This window comes from Chenopodium album, chromosome 5 (assembly GCF_948465745.1).
Source record: "Chenopodium album chromosome 5, dcCheAlbu1.1, whole genome shotgun sequence".
Lineage (NCBI taxonomy): Eukaryota > Viridiplantae > Streptophyta > Magnoliopsida > Caryophyllales > Amaranthaceae > Chenopodium > Chenopodium album.
This window is the reverse complement of record NC_137838.1, coordinates 1,686,093-1,707,531: the sequence shown is the minus strand read 5'-3', so window position 1 is coordinate 1,707,531 and position 21,439 is coordinate 1,686,093. Positions and strand designations below refer to the sequence as shown.

Genomic DNA, 21,439 nt, shown 5'->3' with positions numbered 1-21,439 from the left:
GTTTAAAGCCCGTTGGGTTGACACGAATCCAAAATTTTGGGCAAGGGTTGAACATTTCTTCACTCGTAACTTGAAGTGACCCAATCTGAGATGACTCATGACCTGACCCTAATTGTCAGGTCTACATAGTAATAAAATTCTATTAGATTATAGACTTTTACACTTTGAACTACTCCCTTAGCTCCAAAATATATTATGATATAAAAGATATATTTATATGATAATTTTGTAGAATTATAATCTAATAATTTTTTTGAATAGAATTATAATTCAATTTTTACATTTGAAAGATTGGTATTTTATCGAAAATAAAATTCTAAACCAACAATTTTATCCTAAAGTTATATCCAAATAGATTTCTAAAGTAACTTTTTTTTTTTTTTTAATCTTGTGAAGTCTATTTAAATCTATCCAACGTGGCACGACACTTGGCGAAAAGTTAGAATGCCAATTGTCGCTACCTCGTGACCTGGCTAAAAGTTTAGCTTTATATATTAGTTATATGATTGATTGATAAGCTGCAATTAAAATATTCGAGGATCAGGGTGGTTAAATTCCAGTCCCGAACACGGGTTCTCCCTACCAAGTGCAGTCCCAATTATCACTGCACCAACAACCAATTGGTATTCTTTTCAATTTTCATGAGTAAATTGGATCTATATTTTTATCTTGTTTATAATTCACATTCATTGTTTTATGTTTGGTTCAAGTTGTTTTGAGTGAAAATACTCTTCTTTCGTAAAAAAAAAAAAATAAAATAAAATTGTAACACTATTTTAATTAGTTGTTGTTTTTTTTTTCTTTTTTTAACGAGTTTAATTAGTTGTTTTTATAATTGAAATAATTGTTCAAATGAAAAACTAACTCTATTATATGTAGCTGGTATAGTGGTATCTCTCTCCTTTGGTATACGGAGTAAGTCCTAATCCTATCACATTTTCTTAATCTTTCTCTTCTCACATCTCATACTTTTACGTAAACTATTTACCCATCATAAATTATTTTTTTTTTACTCCCTAACAAACCCTACTTACACAATATTTTGACAAATTCAATAGTTCCTACCAGTCAAATTTAAATTATGTGCATTTAGTTCACAAAAATTTACCTACTAACTTCCTAGTGCAGAAATTTACCTTACCTGAAAGGAGGAAATCCAAATTGATATCCTATATCAACGAGGAGCGTTGATATAGGGGCGGCATTGTCATTTCATTTATTAAATGAAGGCCAAAATTGGAACAGAAAAGAAAACCCCTTGAAACCCCGTTATATGCTTACGGTTTTTGATAGATGTGGGGTCTTTACCTTCTTCCAAACCATAGATTGTCTTCATCTTTGTCATGAGAGAGAAACAAAAAAGCAAGCTCACATAGTACATGAAAATGGCGAAATCGAAAAGCATGAACAACTTCAATGGAGAAGGAAGCAAACCTTGCCTCTAAGGGTTAACCATGCCCCAATTTCTCTTATTTTTCTAGGGTTTTCGTTTAATTCCATAGCGAAGCCGTCGAAAATTTGTCGCCGGAAAGGTGAAAGAGGGTGAATGAGATAGGGGACAGCAAGTTACTAGGTAATTTCAAGCATTCAAGCATGGAGCCATGGCAATTGGTGGTTTCGACTCTTCATTTCTTTCGGATCGGGAGTTGCAAAATTCCAGTTTGTGTACTACTGTTTGGGTAGCCTTGAACACCATACCTAAAATTCAAGGAACCACGTGCATAAATTCAGCTCAGATGAATCGATTTGGAGCAAGATCGACCTGGAATTGCGCCATTGATGATGTTCTAATGTAACTTCTCTCTGTATTGTGGTTTCTCTCTCTAAAAGGGGTTTTTTCAAAACGGGCTCATAAAAGGAGATAAAACGGTGTCCTAGTCAGCCTTAGTAGTACAAATACTATATTTTACTAAAATTAAGTCTAATAATTGCGGAAATGCCACTATATCAATGGGGTCTGGCTCTACCTGAAAGTCATGAAACTCAATTTTCAAACAAATTGATCAAACAACTTGTGGTAGTTCAAAAGTTTTAGGAGCACCATATATCAGTGATCACTGATCACTGATCAGACTGAGTAGGCAACCTACTACGCTAAGTTCATCTAACCATTACAATTCATGTAACCAACCTTCTTTGTAAAATGTTTTATTGGACCCGGGCAGTGCCCGGCCCCCGATCATGACACATAGCTAATTATTAATATACATACATTTAATCTATGGATCAATTATCAAATCTTGTAATTGACTTTGGTATTTATATTATCTTTCACTAAACATTAATATATTATGACATAATTTGATAGTAAGGCATTAAGTGTGTTGATGACATGCATGAAATGAGAATCAAAATGAGGAGAGTGACATGTATCACATATAACTGAGAATTGAAATGAGGATAGTGATACATGTCTTAAACGCCTTTTAAAATATAGTATAAATTTACTATTAATACAATGGATAATTACATATTTACAAACGTATCACATGTAATGGCAGAATAAACCAGTTATATAGTAGTTGATTTCCAAAATAGATATTCATTAGAGCAAGAAGTTTCAAGGTGAAAATTTCTACAAGAATTCTTCACCTTGCAACTTTTTGCGAGAATTGCGACATTTGGTGTGCCCTTCCGCAAAGAGTTTAAGCCATTTTAACAGTTAAATGATCAAGTAAAGGATGGCTATTGGCCTGTTTCAATGAAGCATGGTCCCAGAAAAAATAGCACTCTCTAAATGAAGAAATGAAAACCAAAATTTAAAATGTATGATAATTTGCCTCCTCATGATTGACTACTTACAAAGAAGGCCATACAGGATTGCCATTTTCAGTCTAATTTAATCTACCACAGAACATCCTATAGTATCAGCTCAAGTACATTTGCACCAACTTATACAGGCCTTGTTTGGCAAATGGCTGTTGGCGGTTGGCTGTTGGCTGGTTCACTTGGCTTGTTTGACCAGCTGGAATGTTTGGCTGTTTATAATGGCTTTTGAAATTGGCTGTTTAAGTTGGCTGTTTACAAAATTGTTTGGTAAATTAATTGGTGGTTGTTGGCTGTTTATTAGATAATTTGTGGGCCAACAAGCCAAAAGCCAACAAAAAAGCTACTCAAAGCAGCTTTTACATTTTGGCTTAAAAGCCAGCTTTTTCGCTGACTAAAAAGCCAATTACCAAACATATTTTTTGGCTGTTTGACCACCTTAAAAAGCCAAAAGCCAAAAGCTAACCAAAAAGCCATTAAAAAGCCAATTACCAAACATGGCCACATTCTTTCTAAAAACTAGAACCATCTGTAGAATCCTTTTATCATAATATAGTTAGTTATTACCTAGTTTTTTAGTTAAGAGATCATACAAGCCCCGACTTACAAGAGCAAATCTTGCAACTTGTAGTTCACTGGAGATTCAAACTTCAATTCGTTGCCTTATTCAGTTGTTATGATACATCAATTTTGTTATGGTCAATTCCATCTGACAGCAGTACTTTCAGGTAAGTTCAATTTTTACTCTAATATTCTAAGTTCATCAGCACAAAGAAAATCTTTCCAGAATTTAGAAGATACTCGGAATTAGCACTTACTTGGTCTTTATAGATATGGAAAGTAGGATATCTCTTGCAGCCTCTAAAATCATTTCAACTTTCCTAATTGAGCATTAATTCTATTACCACTAAAATACAGTTGGTCCTCCAACAGAATGCCTCAAGCAAAAGTTAAAATGTCTTTCATTGTCTAAGTACTTATATACAGGAAGATACTTATACAATAGCATATAATTAAAGATGAAACTGAAGTATGTACAAGATGGACAGCTCCATTATGTCTGGAATAACAACAAAAAATACAACACAAGCAGGAATTCAATTGCACATAATCTATGCGTGTTTGTCGAGAACAAGATCATTCTAAGCTGCTTCTCTTTCAAAATCAAAATGAAAAGATCCATACAAGATGAACAAATATGTAGTGTTTACATTGGCATTTGGCAAAAGACTTGACATGGTTCCGCCATGAGGAAGAGCAGCTCATCGTTCTGTCACATACTGCTGCTAATTCTCAGTTCAGAGTATTAAGTTCTGGACACTAATCATGAGGACAATGGCCTGCAGCAATAGCACCATCACTAAATGTAGTTAATAATCAAAAGCTGAGAGTAAAGTCAGTAAACTATTTGAGTGGATTTAGAAAAGGTAATTTAATGAATATTTACATGCATTAAGTTTACAAAACTTTTCCTACTAACTTTCTAGTGCAGAAATTTCCTACAAAGTACAAGAAAACTCAATTAGATACATTTAGGTATTCAAGCAAAATGTGTTTTTGTCATTCAGGTTTATAATTACAATTCACAATTTCATAATTGCAATTTAAACCCATAACTTTCTTATAAAAATATTTGAAATTTGCAAATGAGTTTTATTTACAGCTTCTAGGCTTCAATGTTTGCAATTCAATATACATATTAAAAAAAAAAAAAAAAAAAAAAAAAAAAAAAAAAAAAAAAAAAAAAAAAAGATGGCTACTCAGCAACAAGAAACAGAGCAAAATTTTTAGGCTACTCCGATTAGTTAATGTCTTAGTTTCAAAATCCTAGATGATGAATAGTGATAATTAAGTCATTCAAGGAAGATAACATACACGACATACCCCTTGATTCATCAAATAAAATCCGGTGAGGAAGGAAAGAAAGCATTTAGCAAGTTGATTAATTTAGTGAAAATCACAAAGGGGAAGATAACGTTAAAATAATGGTTTAGTGAAAATCACGACATACCCCTTGATTAATTTATAAAATAATGGTTTGAACAGCTCAAACTACTAAAAGCTAACGTTGAACACGTCCTTAGCTTTTAAATTGATTATTGTCATAACCAGACAAGACTATTGGGTGGTCTAAGCGGTTATGGGATACTGGGATAGGACTTCAAAAGGCAAAGGGACCAATTTTTTTTAAAAATAAAAAATCAAAAAATCCGTTTAAATCTAGTATTAAGGTTGGTATATTAAAAAAAAAAAAAGTATTAAGATTGGTTAAATTATTATAGATGGTGTAACAAATTAAAACATGTCATAATTTATAATTAAGTCATTGGTTCAAAGCCTATTAAGACCCTTATGCACAATTTTTTTATTTTTTATTTTTTTTTTTATTTTTTTTTTTAGTGTTTTCAACTCGCATGTAGTTGTCTATGGTATTATATATCTACCCTTATGTAGTCTTACAAGTAGAGATAGTATTACAAAAACGACATTGCTTGCTTTTCTGATGCTAAATGTACATATATATATACCAAATATAAGGATAAATAATTCCACAAGAATGTAGCAAAAACATCACAATCTACCTGTACTCTAGCTTCTACACGTCTGAAAAAAACATATTTATAATCGTTGTAACTCTTAAACAAAAAAATTAATCTCAAATGCCACTATGTTTAGTGTAGTCTTCCCTCCATCCATCAACCACCTTAGCAATAAACTCTTCAGCTCTCCCCTCTAAGTCGAAATCATCGTACTCTTCCTCTTCATCTTCATCCGATCCTATCTCACCATTGTCGTCCTCCTCATCGTCACCGGAACTATCAGAACCACGACCATGATCACACGATCCGATATTAATAATGAAGTGTTCAAACTCAATTTCACACTCACCATCAGTAGTTTCAGTACCAACACCCTTAACATTCTCGGAAACCGTATCACCATTTAGCAAGTTGATTAATTTAATTTTGGAATTATTTTACTTTATTTCTCCCAAAAATAAAAATTGCCGAAATTTTTACCATGGTCCCTAATACCTTTTGGGAGACCAATTGGGTGGGTGGAACCATCCTATTTGCCTTTAAACGACCAATTTACCGGTTTACAACTTGAATCAATTTAATTAACTCAAGCCTACTACAAACATTTATGACAACATATAATGATCATATATGGTTCCAAACGGCATTATATGACCCCGAGATATATCTCCTAGAATTTCAAGACATTTCGAAACCGGGCCCCGAATCCTCCAAAATTTCCTAAAAAGCGTGGATATTAGTCTTCAATTTCAGAATTTTTTTACTTTTTTTTGCCCGGAATTAAAAATGCTGAAATGTTTACCATGGTCCCTAATACCCTCTGGGAGTCCAATTGGTTGGGTGGAACCATCCAATTCGCCTTTAAGCGGCCAATTTACCGATTTACAGCTTGCACCGATTTCATTAATTCAAGACTACCACGAACATTTATGACGACATATAATGATCATATATGGTTTCAAACGACATTATATGACTCCAATATGTATCCCCTAAAATCTCAAGCTTTTTCGACACCGGGCCCGGAAACCTCCAAAATTTCTCAAAAATCGTGGATATTAACCTTGAATTTTGGAATTTTTTGAATTTTTTTCGCCCGGAAATAAAAATTGCCGAAAAGTTTACCATGGTCCCTATTACCCTCTTGGAGTCCAATTGGGTGGGTGGAACCATCCAATTTGCCTTTAAACGACTAATTTATCGATTTACAACTTGCACCGATTTCATTAATTCAAGCCTACCACGAACATTTATGACAACATATGATGACCATATATAGTGTGAAAACGACATTATATGACCCCAAGATGTATCTACTAAAATATCAAGCCTTTTCGACACCTGGCCCCGAAACCTCCAAAATTTCTCAAAAAGCATAGATATTAGCCTTCAATTTTGGAATTTTTTTTAACTTTTTTTCGCCCGGAATAAAAAATTGTCAAAATGTTTACCATGGTCCCTAATACCCTCCGAGAGTCCAATTGGGTGGGTGGAACCATCCAATTTTCCTTTAAACGGCCAATTTATCGGTTTACAACTTGCACCGATTTCATCAAGCCTACCACAAATATTTATGACAACATATAATCATAATTTATGGTTCCAAACAACATTATATGACCACGAGATGTATCCCCTATAATCTCATTTCTTTTCGACATCGGGCCCCGAAACCTTCGAAATTTCTAAAAAAACATGGATATTAGCCTTCAATTTTTGAACTTTTTGACTTTTATCGCCCTGAAATAAAAATTGACGAAATGTTTACCATGGTCCATAATAATACCCTCTCGGAGTCCAATTGGGTAGGTGGAACCATCCAATTTGCCTTTAAGCAACAAATTTACCGATTTACAACTTACACCGATTTCATTAATTCAAGCCCACCACAAACATTTATGATAACATAATGATCATATCTGGTTCCAAACGGCATTATATTACCCCGAAATATATCCCCTAATATCTTAAGGCTTTTCGACATCGGGCCCCGAGACCTCCAAAATCACTACTTGAAAACAGGTAAATAGCGACGGACTGGTTCTGACAGACCCATTATTCCGTCGGAAAAATCGAAATTTCTGACGGATTTTAATTCCGTCTGATATTTTTGACAAATTCTACAAATCCGTCGGAAATTTCCGGCAGAATAATAATCCGTCGGAAATTTCCAACGGAATAATAATCCGTCGGAGTATATGTGCTTTCCAACGGATATTTCCGACGGATTTATTGTCTGTCGGAAATTTCTGACGAATTTTTTCATCGGAATATAATAAAAAATAACTTAAATCTCTATAAAGCCTAACACCCATGTTCTATTTCCCCCTCTTCTCCATGAGCTGCCCCTTTGTCTTTCCTTTCCTTCTCCTCTTCTCTCTCCTCTCCTTCTCCTCTTCTCTCGTTTGCACTCCTTCTCCTGCTCATTCTCTTTCTCGTTCTCCTTTTTCTTTCTCACTCGTTCTCCTGCTCCTCCTCTCTTTTGTTCTCTTCTTCGATCTTTCTCTCTCGTTAATCTGCTCATTCTCTTTCTCGTTCTCCTTCTTCTTTCTCGTTCGTTCTCTTGCTCCTCCTCTCTCTCGTTCTCTTCTTCGATCTTTCTCTCTCGTTAATCTTCTCGTTCTCTCTAACCACTAACCACCGACATCAATAAAAACACCAGCAAAACCGACATCAATAACACCTCACCGGCATCAACATCAACATCAACAACAATTATCTTTTTCGCCCTTTTTCTCTCCTCTCGTGCCGAAAACAAAGGTTTTAAGGTCAAATTCGACCTTGAAAAATCTAGATCTAGAGCTTTCTTAGTCGAATTTGTCCTTGTAAACCTAATTTCATGGTTTTGTGTGGTCAAATTCAGGTATGTTTCTCTTTTTTTTTTTAATTTTTATTAGTTGTCCTTTTTTCGATTTTTTTTTTGAAAATTTATGGTTGTGGATGTTCAAGTTTGGGTTTTGGGGGTTTTTTTTTTTTTTGAAAATTTTGGACTTTTTTTTTTTATTTTTTTTTATATATATATATATATTTTATTTGTTTTTATTTTGGTCGGATTTTTTTATGTTTAGGTTAGGGTTCTGTTAGGTTTTGGTTTAGGTGGGTGGATCTGGGTTAGGTTAGTGGATCTGGATTGGTTGTGGTGGGTCGTTGCAACTCAAGGGTTGTGGTGGTGAATTTTGGTGGTGGGTGGGGGAATTGCGGTGATGGTGGTGAATTTCGGGTTAGGGTGGTAGGTTTGGGATAGGTGGGTTAAGGCGGTGGAACTGGTGGGTTAAGGTGGTGCGTCTGGGGGGTGTTTTAGGCGTGGTTGCGGTGGGGCTGGCAGCGGTGGTGGGTGTTTTTTATTTTATTTTCTCCCTTGGAATATCCGATGGAATTTTTTCCGGGACTGAAAACCTTTTCCGACGGACTGATTTTCGTCAGAAAAGTGGTTTTGACGGAATTTCCGTCGGAAACGGGTTTTCCGACGGAAAACAAGGAGTTTCCGACGGATTTTTTCCGTTGTAATTTGGTTGTTTTCTAGTAGTGAATTTCTCAAAAAACGTGGATATTAGCCTTCAATTTTGGAAATTTTTTACTTTTTTTGCCTAAAAATAAAATTGACGAAATATTTACTATGGTCCCTAATATCCTTCGGGAGTCCCACTGGGTGGGTGGAACCATCCAATTTGCCTTTAAACGACAAATTTACCGATTTACAACTCACGCCGATTTCATTAACTCAAGTCTACCACGAACATTTATGACAACATATATTAATCATATATGGTTCCAAACGGCATTATATGACACCAAGATGTATTCCCTAAAATCTCAAGCCTTTTCGACACCGGGTCCCGAAACCTCCAAAATTTCTCAAAAAGCGTGGATATTAGCCTTTAATTTTGGAATTTTTTGACTTATTTTCTCTTGATAATAAAAATTGCCGAAATGTTTACCGTGGTCCTTAATACCCTCTGGGAGTCCAATTGTGTGGGTAGAACTATCCAATTTGCCTTTAAACGACCAATTTACCGATTTACAACTTGCTCGATTTCATTAATTCAAGCTTACCACGAACATTTATGACAACATATAATGATCATATATGGTTCCAAATGGCATTATATGAGCCTGATATGTATCTCCTAAAATCTCAACCCTTTTCGACATCTGGCCCCGAAACCTCCAAAATTTCTCAAAAAACGTGGATATTAGCCTTCAATTTGGAATTTTTTAACTTTTTTTCGCTCGAAAATAAAAATTGCCGAAATGTTTACCGTGGTCCTTACTACCCTTTGAGAGTCCAATTAGGTGGGTGGAACCATCCAATTTGCCTTTTAAATTGTACCGTCTTTGAAAAAATATCTCGTGAATTCTTGATTGCTTTTATGTGTTTGTCTTCCAGCTTTGCTAATGGATTCTTCATATGCAGCTTGGGCCAATCAATTATTGTATCAAGTATTTTTGGTTTTATCTGCTTTACATTGTAACTAAGAGTATGTAACTATTGTAGCTGCACTGATTCACAAATGACATTCCACAAGATCACTATATCTGCAAATATCAAACTAATGTCTGATGTTATGAAATGCAAGGAGCTGATTGAAATAAATCTGCCAAGACAAAAAATATAAGTATACAAGCCGGACAGGCCCATCATGTCAGGAATTACATGGCAAATTACAACAAAGAGCATTTTCTACACAAGTAGAAATTCAATAACACATAATTTATGCAAGTGTTTGTTATGAGCAGGATCATCCTAAGCTGCTTTACTTTCAAAATCAAAATGAAAAGATCTTGCATTTGGAAAGAGAGTTGACATGTTTCCACCGTACCATGAGGAGAGCAGCTCATCGTTCTGTCACTTATCACTGCTCATTCAAGGTTAAGTGTATTGAGTCTGGACACTTCTCATGAGGATAATGGCCTGCATCCATGAGCACCATTAGGAGAAAAGAATTCCAGCAGTGCTCATTATTAGAGTAACGGCTTCACAATAGATGGTAAAAATATATGTTGAGAATTCCAGCAGTGCTCATTATTAGCAGACAAATTAATACACGAGTTCTGAGTTCAAGAGCCTCAAATAAACAGAATAACAATCACATAACGAGGAAGAATTAAGCAATCACTCATAATTAAATTATAAGACAAAGAATAGCATGCCCAATATACGAAGTATTGTGTTCAGACGTTCAGTTATTTATATTGTTGAGAGCTTGGATTGATACAGTAAGTTAATCGCCATTAAACAGACATATTATCTTAATTATCTTGCCTTAAAATTCCACAGAACATCTATCTTAATTATTCTGCTCAAGTACACTTGCACCAACTCGTACAGAGTTTCTAAACACTCGATAGAACCATCTGCAGTTCAGGTTCGCTTATCACTACTACTGTACTAGTCTCTTAAAATTGCATTTCTGTCTCGAGTTCTGTTCCAACTGCGCATAGATTTATACAGTGTAGTAGAAGTGCTCACCTGAATAGTATTCTGTTGATCCGAAACTACAAGGCTAGATTCCTGAATGTACAACAATTTGAAGTACTTCATACATACTCCTTCTTGATGTATCCAAGGCAAATATCACCAAAAATTTTCTGCAATAGTCATGCATTAAAGATATTGAGAAGTTGAAGAAAAATTCTTGATATACATATCAAAAACAGCTTGAGAAGCAAGAAACATTAAAAGATATAATTTTAAGAGAATTAAATGATAGCAACTCCGCTCAGTGGATTATCAGGTAATCATCAGAGGATTGAATACTCCTAGTCAAGTGTTTATCATCAATCATTCGAATTCTTTACTGAAATATAATCAGCCTTTAATTTTTGAACAAGAAGAATTACGTCAAATCAGAAAAATATACTTCGTACAGGATTACAGGGAAGAAGGAGTACATCTAAATTTTAAAAAGGTCTAATCATGTATCAAAGGTTTGCACTACTTTGCAGGAATGGTCATGTGTTTGGTAGTCCCTTAACATACATACTTTAAAACGGTCAATCGAATATATGGTCATTCAGGGGAAGAAAGAGACGCACCAATGTTAATGTTGGGGATGTGTTGAATATAGGGCCAGTCATCTCCAGGTGGATACTTTTTGCATCTTCTCTTCAGGCTGTCTGAAGTGCGCCAAAGCTGAAGTGTTGTGAGTGAATTGAGTTTGGGCATCCATTTTGGGATTGCTTTCAGCTCTCTGCAATTGCCAATTGTTAGGTTTTGGAGACCGGGCAAGAAGTGCATCCAATTGGGCAGATCAACCTCCTCATTGACTTTCCACAGAGTCAGGGTATTAACACAATGAAAATACTCCGACGGCAGCGAATTTGGCCATGCCATGTTGTCTATCTCAAATCTCTGTAATTTGGATGCTGGAGTGACTTTATCTCTTTTCTTATTCATTATTTGCAGCCCTTCATTGAATCCCACTAAACTTAGGATTTTTAAACCAGGGCATGAAGGAAGACATGTCAACTCCGGGCAATAATCTATATACAATGTATGCAATTCAGAAAGGCATGGTAGTAATTGCTGTGCATGTGATTGGACCCCTCTCTTCCATCCTTTAAACTTTGGCAGATGTATTAACCAAACTTGTTCAAGGGATGGAAAGAATGATGGTCTGGAATCATCTACTCCTATGTACTCCAGCTTTCCTAAATTATCAAGTTTAATGGATTTCAGATTACACAACTTTCCCAGGCATGGCAGGTACCCCAACTCCCCACAATGATTAAGCTCAAGACTAACCATATTTTTAACAAGGGTTAACCAACCTGGCATTTTTACACCATTGTAATACCACACTGATAAATGCTTCAGATTACAATGTGGCTGCAAATCTTCCATCAAACTTAACTCTTCATCCTTTCCTCCATCATCTCCCTCCTCGTGTTTGAATTTAACACTTAATACATTGAGATGTTCTTTATTCCTCATGTATAATCCTTCTCTCTTATCATCATCTTCCTTAACATTATTCCTATCCTTTTTGGGCCACCTTATCGTAATGTGAAGACTACCTTTGAGATAATTAAGAGCCTTCAGGTCTTCCAAGCTATCAAACCATTGTTTCCAACTTGAACTACTCCCTCCTCCACCCACCTTAAAATCACTTAGCCTATGAAGACTACTCAACTTACCTATGCCCTTGGGCATATATGTAAGTTTATCACACCACTCTATACCCAAGAGCCTGAGGTTAACTAGTCTACTCAAGTCTTTTGGCAGCTCTATCAAACTCTCACACCCCTCTAACTTTAAGGTTTGCAGATTATAGAGTTTTTTAAATGACTTGGGAAGCTCTTGCATACTTTTATTACCTGAGAGATCTAAATACCTCAAATGCAACAATTCACCTATGCAGCCCGGCAAACTTTTGATTCCTAATCCATGCAAATCCAATGCCCTTAGGAGCCTACAACTTGCTACTATTGCCTCTACAGGAAACTGGGTATCTTCTTTAATACATGAATTATCAAGAACATGAGAACGAATATGGGTCTTACCTAATAAAGAGTAATTGCCATGTTCCCGCATGCTTGCAACTAATAGATGGCGAACCTTTTTATCCAGGTTGCCTCTAATGGTATCTGTTGCATAGAAAATCTCCTTCCCTGAGACATCTACAGCAATATCATGCATGAGATCATGTATCTTACATGAGGTGATCTCACCATAATCATCTTTCTTGATATCCTGGAAAAAGCATCTTCTCAACAAAATCGAAAAATATTCCTCACAAGCATCTTCTATACTTTGACCTTCATCCAATGGAACAACATAGCCTTGTGCCATCCAAAGGCTTTTCAACATCATTGTGTCTATCTTTAAATCCTTCGGAAACAGTGCGCAGTAAGCGAAGCAATACTTTAATGGAGCTTCAAGATGATAAAAGCTCAACTTCAATATGGGCAGAATGTCATTATCGCTCTGCCTAATGTTGGCTAATCCCGTCTCTTGAACTAAGTTCCACTTGTCCCTGTCTTGACCATACAAGAAACTCCCTACCACTTTTATAGCAAGCGGAACTCCACCACATTTGTCAACAATCTTTCTGCCAATCTTCACCAGGTCGTGAGGAGGATTTGATGACTGATTTGATGTAAAAGCTGATTGTTGAAACAAGCGCCATGAATCTTCCTTGGATAAGCCTTGTAGCTTATGCACTTCACCACCTACAATTTCTGCAGTTTTATGTGAGCGTGTAGTCACCACAATCCAACTTCCCCTTTGACCTCCAATCAAGTATTTTACCAATTCAGACCACTGAACTTGCTTCTCAGTCCATACATCATCTAAAACAAGCAAGCATCTTTTGCTTGCTAGTTTCTCTCGAAGTTGGCTTTGCACCTGCTCCAAGGTGGAACCTTCACGTTCAAGAATCTTGCCAAGCACTTGTATTACATCAAGCCCTTTCTGATCTTGATCAGCAACACAAGTCCAATTCTTCCATGAAAATGCACTTTCAACCCTTGGATCGTTAAACACAAGCTGAGCAAGAGCGGTTTTTCCCAACCCTCCAAGACCCACAACAGAAAGGAAGGACACGTTGTGACGTTGACCATTAGAATGATGAAGCAACATTCCAACGATCTTCTCCAAGTCATCCCGTCTTCCAACGATATCGACTTGATTCACATAAGAACAGGTATCAGGACTTCTGTTCCTGATAGGCTGAGGATCATGCTTAAAGCTCCTGTTAGGCTGAGGATACTGGTTCATGCTAAACTGCATTTTATAAGCAATAGCATCCAACTTCTCCTTGATCTTCTTAACCCCGTCATGCATTCTGTAAGCCACGCTAACTGGGTTGTTGGAACGCGAAAAGTACCTCCGTAATTTTTCAGAGACTCTACCATCATCTTTCAGGAGTTGCTTCTTCTGCACAAGAGTGATAAACTCATCGAACAGATCATCAGCTGCATAGACAGCATCCTTAATCTCGTCGATATCAACCTTCTGTTGATTAGAGAGGTGGTCCTGCTTGCTCTCAGCAGCATCGCGGAGCACAGACTCGAGTTTTTTGACAATGCCTTGGAGGTCTATAAGTTGGGATTTGTATTCAAAGATTGAGCGGATATCATAAAGTTGCGGACATTGCAGTGTTGCTGAAAGAGTTTGAACAGCAGAGAGAGCTAAACCTACAACATCCATTGTTTGGGAAAGGAGACAAGAAGGGTATGTAATTATTGGAGAGAGAATGAACAAGAGTGAGAGGAATGAATTGAATGAGCACTTGAGGAGCTAGCTAGCTACTTTGTTTTATATAAATTTGTGTGGTTGATCTTTCCTATTTTCTTATCCATACACACCATAAAACATTGCTCATAATTAATGTGAAAAATTCGTATGGATTTTTTGGTGCCTGTGCGTAGAAATGCATGCATGTAGAATAAAAAACAAAAATTTGAAAGAATAGTCAACAAATTTTTTATTTCCTGGAATTTGCTTCTACTTTTCTTCAAAAATACAGAATTTTTTTGTTGGAAAGAATAGTCAGAAATTTTGAACCTTTAGGAATTGTTAGCTGAATGAAGTTTGATTGAGTTCTAAGATGTTAATTTTATCAGCAGATTTGGTCCTTTTATCATAGCAAAATCGGTAGTCATACTATATCGTACAAGTATTTAGAACAATAGAAATGGTTTCATTTATTTAAGAACGTGTAACCTTGAGTTATAATTGATTCATGGGTTGTGAGTGTTTAAGTAGCATAAACTAAACTATGATTATTAACAGAAAAAAAAAAAAAAAAAAATGACATTCCCAACTGGCTTTGCATTTCATTCTTGCATTCTTCAAAATTGTAAAAGTATAGATTTTGGTACCACTTAACGGTTTCCGTTAAGGCTCCATAAGTGGTCAACTAAAACAAAAAAAATTCGTGGTTTGCGGCTGAAAAAGTTACGTTAAGGTTTAGGGGTCATTATAATTTATGAATCTTAAGAGCCGAAATTGAGATTGAAATTGACAAAAAAGTTACATAAATGCTTGGTTATGTGTCCTATAATGTCAATAATTTCTGAACATAGTAGAAATATTTCATTTGCAATGGTATTTGGCTGGTAAATGAATGATCTGAGCAGCTAGTTGGCTCCCTATCTTGTACTGTAGATAAGTCCAACTATATGCTCCACAAATTGTATGGTTGATATTCCAATTTTTTGGCTCCACTTGCTAATCCATACACAAGAAACCCGTTAATAATGTAGGAAGAAATGTAGAATAGTCAACTTTTGAAATTAGTCATGGAATTTGCCTTTCCTACTCATTCATAACGTATTTTCATCGAATTTGCTTCTATTTTTCTTGATGTTTACCTAGTCATTTACTAAATTCTTGATTGCTTTTATGTGTTTGGCTTCTGACTTTGCTAATGGATTCTTCTTCTCCATGTACAACTTAGGCCAATCAATTTGCTTTTATGTGTTAACCATCAGATAGCTGGTGTCCAACGAATTTACGTACAATTATTTGCACCAAAAATTGTGGACTTGTGGTTGCTTGATAAAATTTTTAATAAAGTAGGTAGAGATGTAAAATAGTCGATCACAAATTATTTTCCTCGAATTTATTTCTATCTTTCTTGATATTTCCCTCTTCATCTATGAAATCATGAGTCATAACATTACATAACAAAATAGCTCACTAAACGTCCGTGGTAAGCTTGAGTTTACGAAATCTCACTACAAGTTGTGAATGCGTAGAATGACCGTTTAAGGGCATATTGGATGGTTCCACCAATCCAATTGGACTCCCGAAGGATATTAGGGACCATGGTAAACACCTCGGTAATTTTTATTTTCGGGCCAAAAAAGCTCAAAAAATTACAAAATTGAAGGTTATAATCCACTCTTTTTGAGGAAATCTTGAGGTTTCGGGGCCCGGTAGCGAAAAGTGTTGAGACCCTAGGGAATATATCTCGGTGTCATATAATGCTGTTTGAAACCATATATGATCATTATATTTTGTCATAAATGTAAGTGGTATGCTTGAGTTTACGAAATCACTGCAAGTTGTGAACGGGTAAGATGACCGTTTAAGGGCATATTGGATGGTTTCACTGACCCAATTGGACTGCCGGAGTATATTAGGAACCGTGGTAAACATCTCGACAATTTTTATTTCCGGACGAAAAAAGGTCAAAAAATTAAAAAATTGAAGGCTATAATCCACGCTTTTTGTGTAAATTTTGGGGTTTTGGGGCCTAGTGACGAAAAGTTTTGAGACCCTTGGGGATATATCTCAGGGTCATGTAATGTCGTTTGAAACTATATATGATCAATATATGTTGTCATAAACGTCCGTGGTACGCTTGATTTACGAAATCACTACAAGTTGTGAACGGGTAACATGGCTTTTTAAGCGCATATTGGACGGTTCCACCGACCCAATTGGAGTCCCGGAGGGTATTAGGGACCATGGTAAAAATCTCAGCAATTTTTATATCCGGGGGAAAAAGGTCAAAAAATTACAAAATTGAAGACTATAATCCACGTTTTTTGAGGAAATTTTGAGGTTTTGGGGCCCGGTGACGAAAAATGTTGAGACCCTTGGGGATATATCTCGGGGTTATATAACGCCGTTTGACACCATATATGATCATTATATTTTGTCATAAACGTACGTGGTATGCTTGAGTTTACGAAATCACTTCAAGTTGTGAACGGGTAAGATGACCGTTTAAGGGCATTTTAGACTGTTTCACTGACCCAATTGGACTCCCAGGAGGGTATTAGGAACTTTGGTAAACATCTCGACAATTTTAATTTCTGGGCGAAAAAAGGTTAAAAAATTACAAAATTGAAGGCTATAATCCACGCTTTTTGTGTAACTTTTGAGGTTTTGGGGCCCGGTGGCGAAAAGTTTTGAGACCCTTGGAGATATATCTCGGGGTCATATAATGTCGTTTGAATCCATATATGAGCATTATATGTTGTCATAAACGTCCGTGGTAGGCTTGAGTTTACGAAATCACTACAAGTTGTGAACGGGTAAAATGACCGTTTTAGGGAAGATTGGATGGTTCCACTGACCCAATTGGAGTTCTAGAAGGTATTAGGGACCATGGTAAAAATTTCAGCAATTTTTATTTCCGGGAGAAAAAGGTCAAAAAATTACAAAATTGAAGACTATAATCCACATTTTTTGAGGAAATTTTGAGGTTTCGGGGGCCGGTGGCGAAAAGTTTTGAGACCCTTGGGGATATATCTCGGGGTCATATAACGCCGTTTGAAACCATATGTGATCCATATATTTTGTCATAAACGTACGTGGTATGCTTGAGTTTACGAAATCACTGCAAATTGTGAACGGGTAAGATGACCGTTTAAGGGCATATTGGATGGTTTCACTGACCCAATTGAACTTCCGGAGGGTTTTAGGAACCGTGGTAAACATCTTGGCAATTTTTATTTCCGGGCGAAAAAAGGCCAAAAAATTACAAAATTGAAGGCTATAATCCACACTTTTTGTGTAAATTTTGAGGTTTTGGGGCCCGGTGACGAAAAATTTTGAGAGCCTTGGGGATATATTTCGGGGTCATATAAATTCGTTTGAAACCACATATGATCAATATATGTTGTCTAAACGTCCGTGGTAGGCTTGAGTTTTCGAAATCACTGCAAGTTGTGAATGGGTAAGATGACCGTTTAAGGGCATATTGGATGGTTTCACAGACCCAGTTGAGCTCCCAGAGGGCATTAGGAAGTGTGGTAAATATCTCGCCAATTTTTATTTCCGGTCGAAAAAAGGTCAAAAAATTACAAAATTGAAGGCTATATTCCACGCTTTTTGTGTAAATTTTGAGGTTTTGGGGCCTGGTGGCGAAAAGTTTTTAGACCCTTGGGAATATATCTCGGGGTCATATAATGTCGTTTGAAACCATATATGATCAATATATATTGTCATAAACGTCCGTGGTAGGCTTGAGTTTACGAAATCACTATAAGTTGTGAACGGGTAAAATGACCGTTTAAGTGCATATTGGCTGGTTCCACCGACCCATTTGGAGTCCCGGAGGGTATTGGGGACCATGGTAAAAATCTCAGCTATATTTATTTCCGGGCAGAAAAGGTCTAAAAATTACAAAATTGAAGACTATAATCCACGTTTTTTGAGGAAATTTTGAGGTTTTGGGGCCCGGTGGGGAAAAGTTTTGAGACCCTTGGGGATATATCTTGGGGTCATATAACGCCGTTTGAAACCATATATGATCATTATGTATTGTCATAAACGTATGTGGTATGCTTGAGTTTACGAAAACTGCAAGTTGTGAACGGGTAAAATGATCGTTTAAGGGCATATTGGATGGTTCCAACGACCCAATTGGAGTTCTGGAGGGTACAAATAAATTGTGCAAAGATGAGTAGTGAAAGATCGAGTAGCAAAGAGACTGAAATTAATGCAGATTTGTGTGAACTTTCCATGCTGAAGGTCCATTTATAACGCGTTTTGTAGAATTAATGAAAATGAAATTTATCCTAAATTCATGTCCTTGTGGGATTGAAGCTCACTATTTCAATTTTGAACCTTTAGGAACTTTTAACTAAATGAAGGATGATTGAGTTCTAAGATGTTAGTTTTATCAGCAGGTTCATTCCATTTATCATAGAAAAACATAATCAGTAGTCATACTAAAAGTATTTAGGACAATAGAAAAGGTTTCATTATTATATACTCATAAGAGCATGTAACCTTGAGATTACTGAATTCAAATCATATCAGCATATACAATGAGTTATAACTGAGTCATAGTATTCTCGACAGTCGAATACTCAAAATAAAAATCAACAGATGCCATAACATACGGGTTGGCAAGTGTTTAAGTAGCATAGACTAAACTAAAACTAACAAATAAAATGACATTTGAAGCTCTGCATTTCATTCTTGCATAAACAGATCACACAACACAATTAAGCAAACAGTATCATTTGTGAATAATAAGTTTAGTCCATCCAAACCCCTGATTTTGCAGGAAGCGCTCCCCTAAGCCAAGATGAGTCATTAACAGCCACACTAACGTTATGAGCTCTCCACCTTTGCATAGTCGTGCAATATGCGATCTTGGTGAGCAGCGAACAGCAGCATAACACAACAGTTCCACCCAAACCATACTGGTTATCTCCCACTGCTTTTCTCCAAACAATTCCAATTGCTTGGCAAGACGACATGCATCAAAGAGTACTGATTTACTTTTATCACCCTTAGCTTTTATAGGCTGAACATCTGCCCTTACTTCAAGCACCTTCTTACTGAACTCCTTGAAGAATTCTGCTTCTGCTTGTTCTGATGGACTCTTGTCTTCACTTGACGCGAACATGAACCTCTTAACCTTCCACCAGGGATCTGCAAGCCAACTGATGCTGATGCACTTATTATTCATGAACTTCTTAACCTCTGCACAAGTATCTTCAAACCGAGTCTCTGACATACCCACTTGTGCAGACACCATCTTCTGCTGCCTGAGTAAAACATATGCCATGTAATCTGCCAGTGCCTTGCTGAATCTACGATCTTTTGATTCTGAATCAGCACCATTACCATCACTTGTAGTAGTCCAGTAGCAGATATCAGTAGCGAGGTGCCAAATCAACAGACTTTCATCATAATCAACATCTACGGTCCAAGGGCTTAAGCACTCTGAAGCGAGGTAATAATCATTCTGCAGAACCAAATTCCCTCTAGCAGAACATACCTCCTTTGCTACCGCCATCTCATTTGCTTTTTTAGCTTTGGACTGCAGCCCTTCGATTACAGACTTGATGTACTGCTCCTCAAACTTCTCCCCTTCGACATAGAGGAACCCAACTAAAACATCCCTGATTTCCTTTATTTTAAACAAGTACAGTAGGTTGAAAAATGCAGGGGGTTTTCTGAAGCAACGTTTTAGTAAATTGTATTTTGAGATGGAACTAGACCATCTTTTATGATTGCGTGGTCTAGCCCATTTTGACCATCTAAGGATCATCAACATGAACGATTGTAGGCAGTTTTTGCTCGCATAATCTTTATAGCATAAAATAACCCACCAATCTGACAACACGAAGATAAGAGCAGTCGATAGATCCAAGGCAATAGCACCACCAAGCAATATGAAAGTTACTACTACATCAACCTTATTATGGTATTTGCTTCTGTCTTCAAAATAGAAAATTAAGAAGGATACAAGAGCCAAATAAAAGCAGAAAACTCGAGCAAATGCTCTTTTATTTTGAAACAGGCACAACTTAGTATAGAAGATATCATAGATAAGGTTGAGCTCAATCTGTATGATCCTAAACACATACTCATAAGGCTTATCTAAGAAATCTTTGCGACTTTCATCGCGATCTTTTAAGCTCAAAAAGCCATCTGTTAAGAGGGGTTTAGACATCTCATAAAACCGGTAAGCTTCTTTGACCATATCAGTTTCTTCCTTCACCTCATCACCTTCTGTTCCTGAATTACCATCCATTGTAGAAGAAGATTGCGAATCTTGACCATCTTTTCCTACCTCTAATAGCTTTGATACCCCTTCTATGTCTTTACCTTCGAATTCAGTGGGAATATGAGCACTCTTAGCAGAAAAATACTCTTCCATAAGCCTAGCATAGTTAGGCCCGGGTTCAGGTTTAGACACAAGGGAGTCTCTAAAACTATCAGAGCTAGCGAAAAATAGAGCACAAGTACGCTCAAAGTACTTGATAAATCCATTAGTGAACATAAGCAACGTTGGCACTAACAGATCATTATGACGAAATGATTGAACAAACACATATACAGTGATGATTACCTGAGTGACCAGCTGAAGAGCATGTCGATGCCACAGCTCGTTGTCCTCAAGAGCTAAGGCGGTGATTGTGTCCGGACCACCAAGATGTAAAAGAAGAAAAGGTGCCCAAAACGCGAGTAGCTCAGGATTATGGGGACCATTGTTGTTGGATATCAACCCAATGATGAGTACAGCAATAGCATCAGCGGATAAATAGAGAATCCAAATAAGAAACATAAGAAAACTGCTCGAACTACGCTTTCGAACAGGTGCTAATGATGTGAGTAAAATTTGGATAATGAGACTAATGAGTATCAAGGCACGGATATCCCATGTCTTCCATAAATCTTTCACAATCTTAGCTAATTGTGAGCTTTTTTTCAT

At 36.5% G+C, this 21,439-nt stretch overlaps 2 protein-coding genes across 3 annotated transcripts; both read right to left on the bottom strand.

Moving 5' to 3' along the window:
• Nucleotides 1-9,867: 9,867 nt before the first annotated feature.
• On the bottom strand, nt 9,868-14,677 carry LOC145631459 (putative disease resistance protein RGA1). Of its 2 annotated transcripts, XR_014112394.1 has the most exons (3): nt 11,343-14,677; nt 10,777-10,895; nt 9,868-10,218 (listed from the first exon to the last, which is right to left on the bottom strand). XR_014112394.1 is itself a non-coding variant. In XM_081683537.1 (2 exons), exons 1-2 carry the CDS (start codon nt 14,455-14,457, stop codon nt 10,882-10,884), a joined length of 3,129 nt encoding a protein of 1,042 aa, XP_081539663.1. In that variant the 5' UTR covers nt 14,458-14,677; the 3' UTR covers nt 9,868-10,881. The 2 variants fall into 2 exon arrangements, 1 of the variants encoding a protein (XP_081539663.1); XM_081683537.1 differs by having other exon boundaries at nt 9,868-10,895.
• A 4,554-nt stretch (nt 14,678-19,231) lies between these two features.
• Nucleotides 19,232-21,439, bottom strand: LOC145631285 (uncharacterized). The gene has a single exon (XM_081683370.1). It carries the CDS (start codon nt 21,437-21,439, stop codon nt 19,232-19,234), a length of 2,208 nt encoding a protein of 735 aa, XP_081539496.1.

Coding starts and splice junctions, on each gene's coding strand:
- LOC145631459 (XM_081683537.1), bottom strand. CDS start 14,457: ATGGATGTTGTAGGTTTAGCTCTCTCTGCTGTTCAAACTCTTTCAGCA.
- LOC145631285 (XM_081683370.1), bottom strand. CDS start 21,439: ATGAAAAAAAGCTCACAATTAGCTAAGATTGTGAAAGATTTATGGAAG.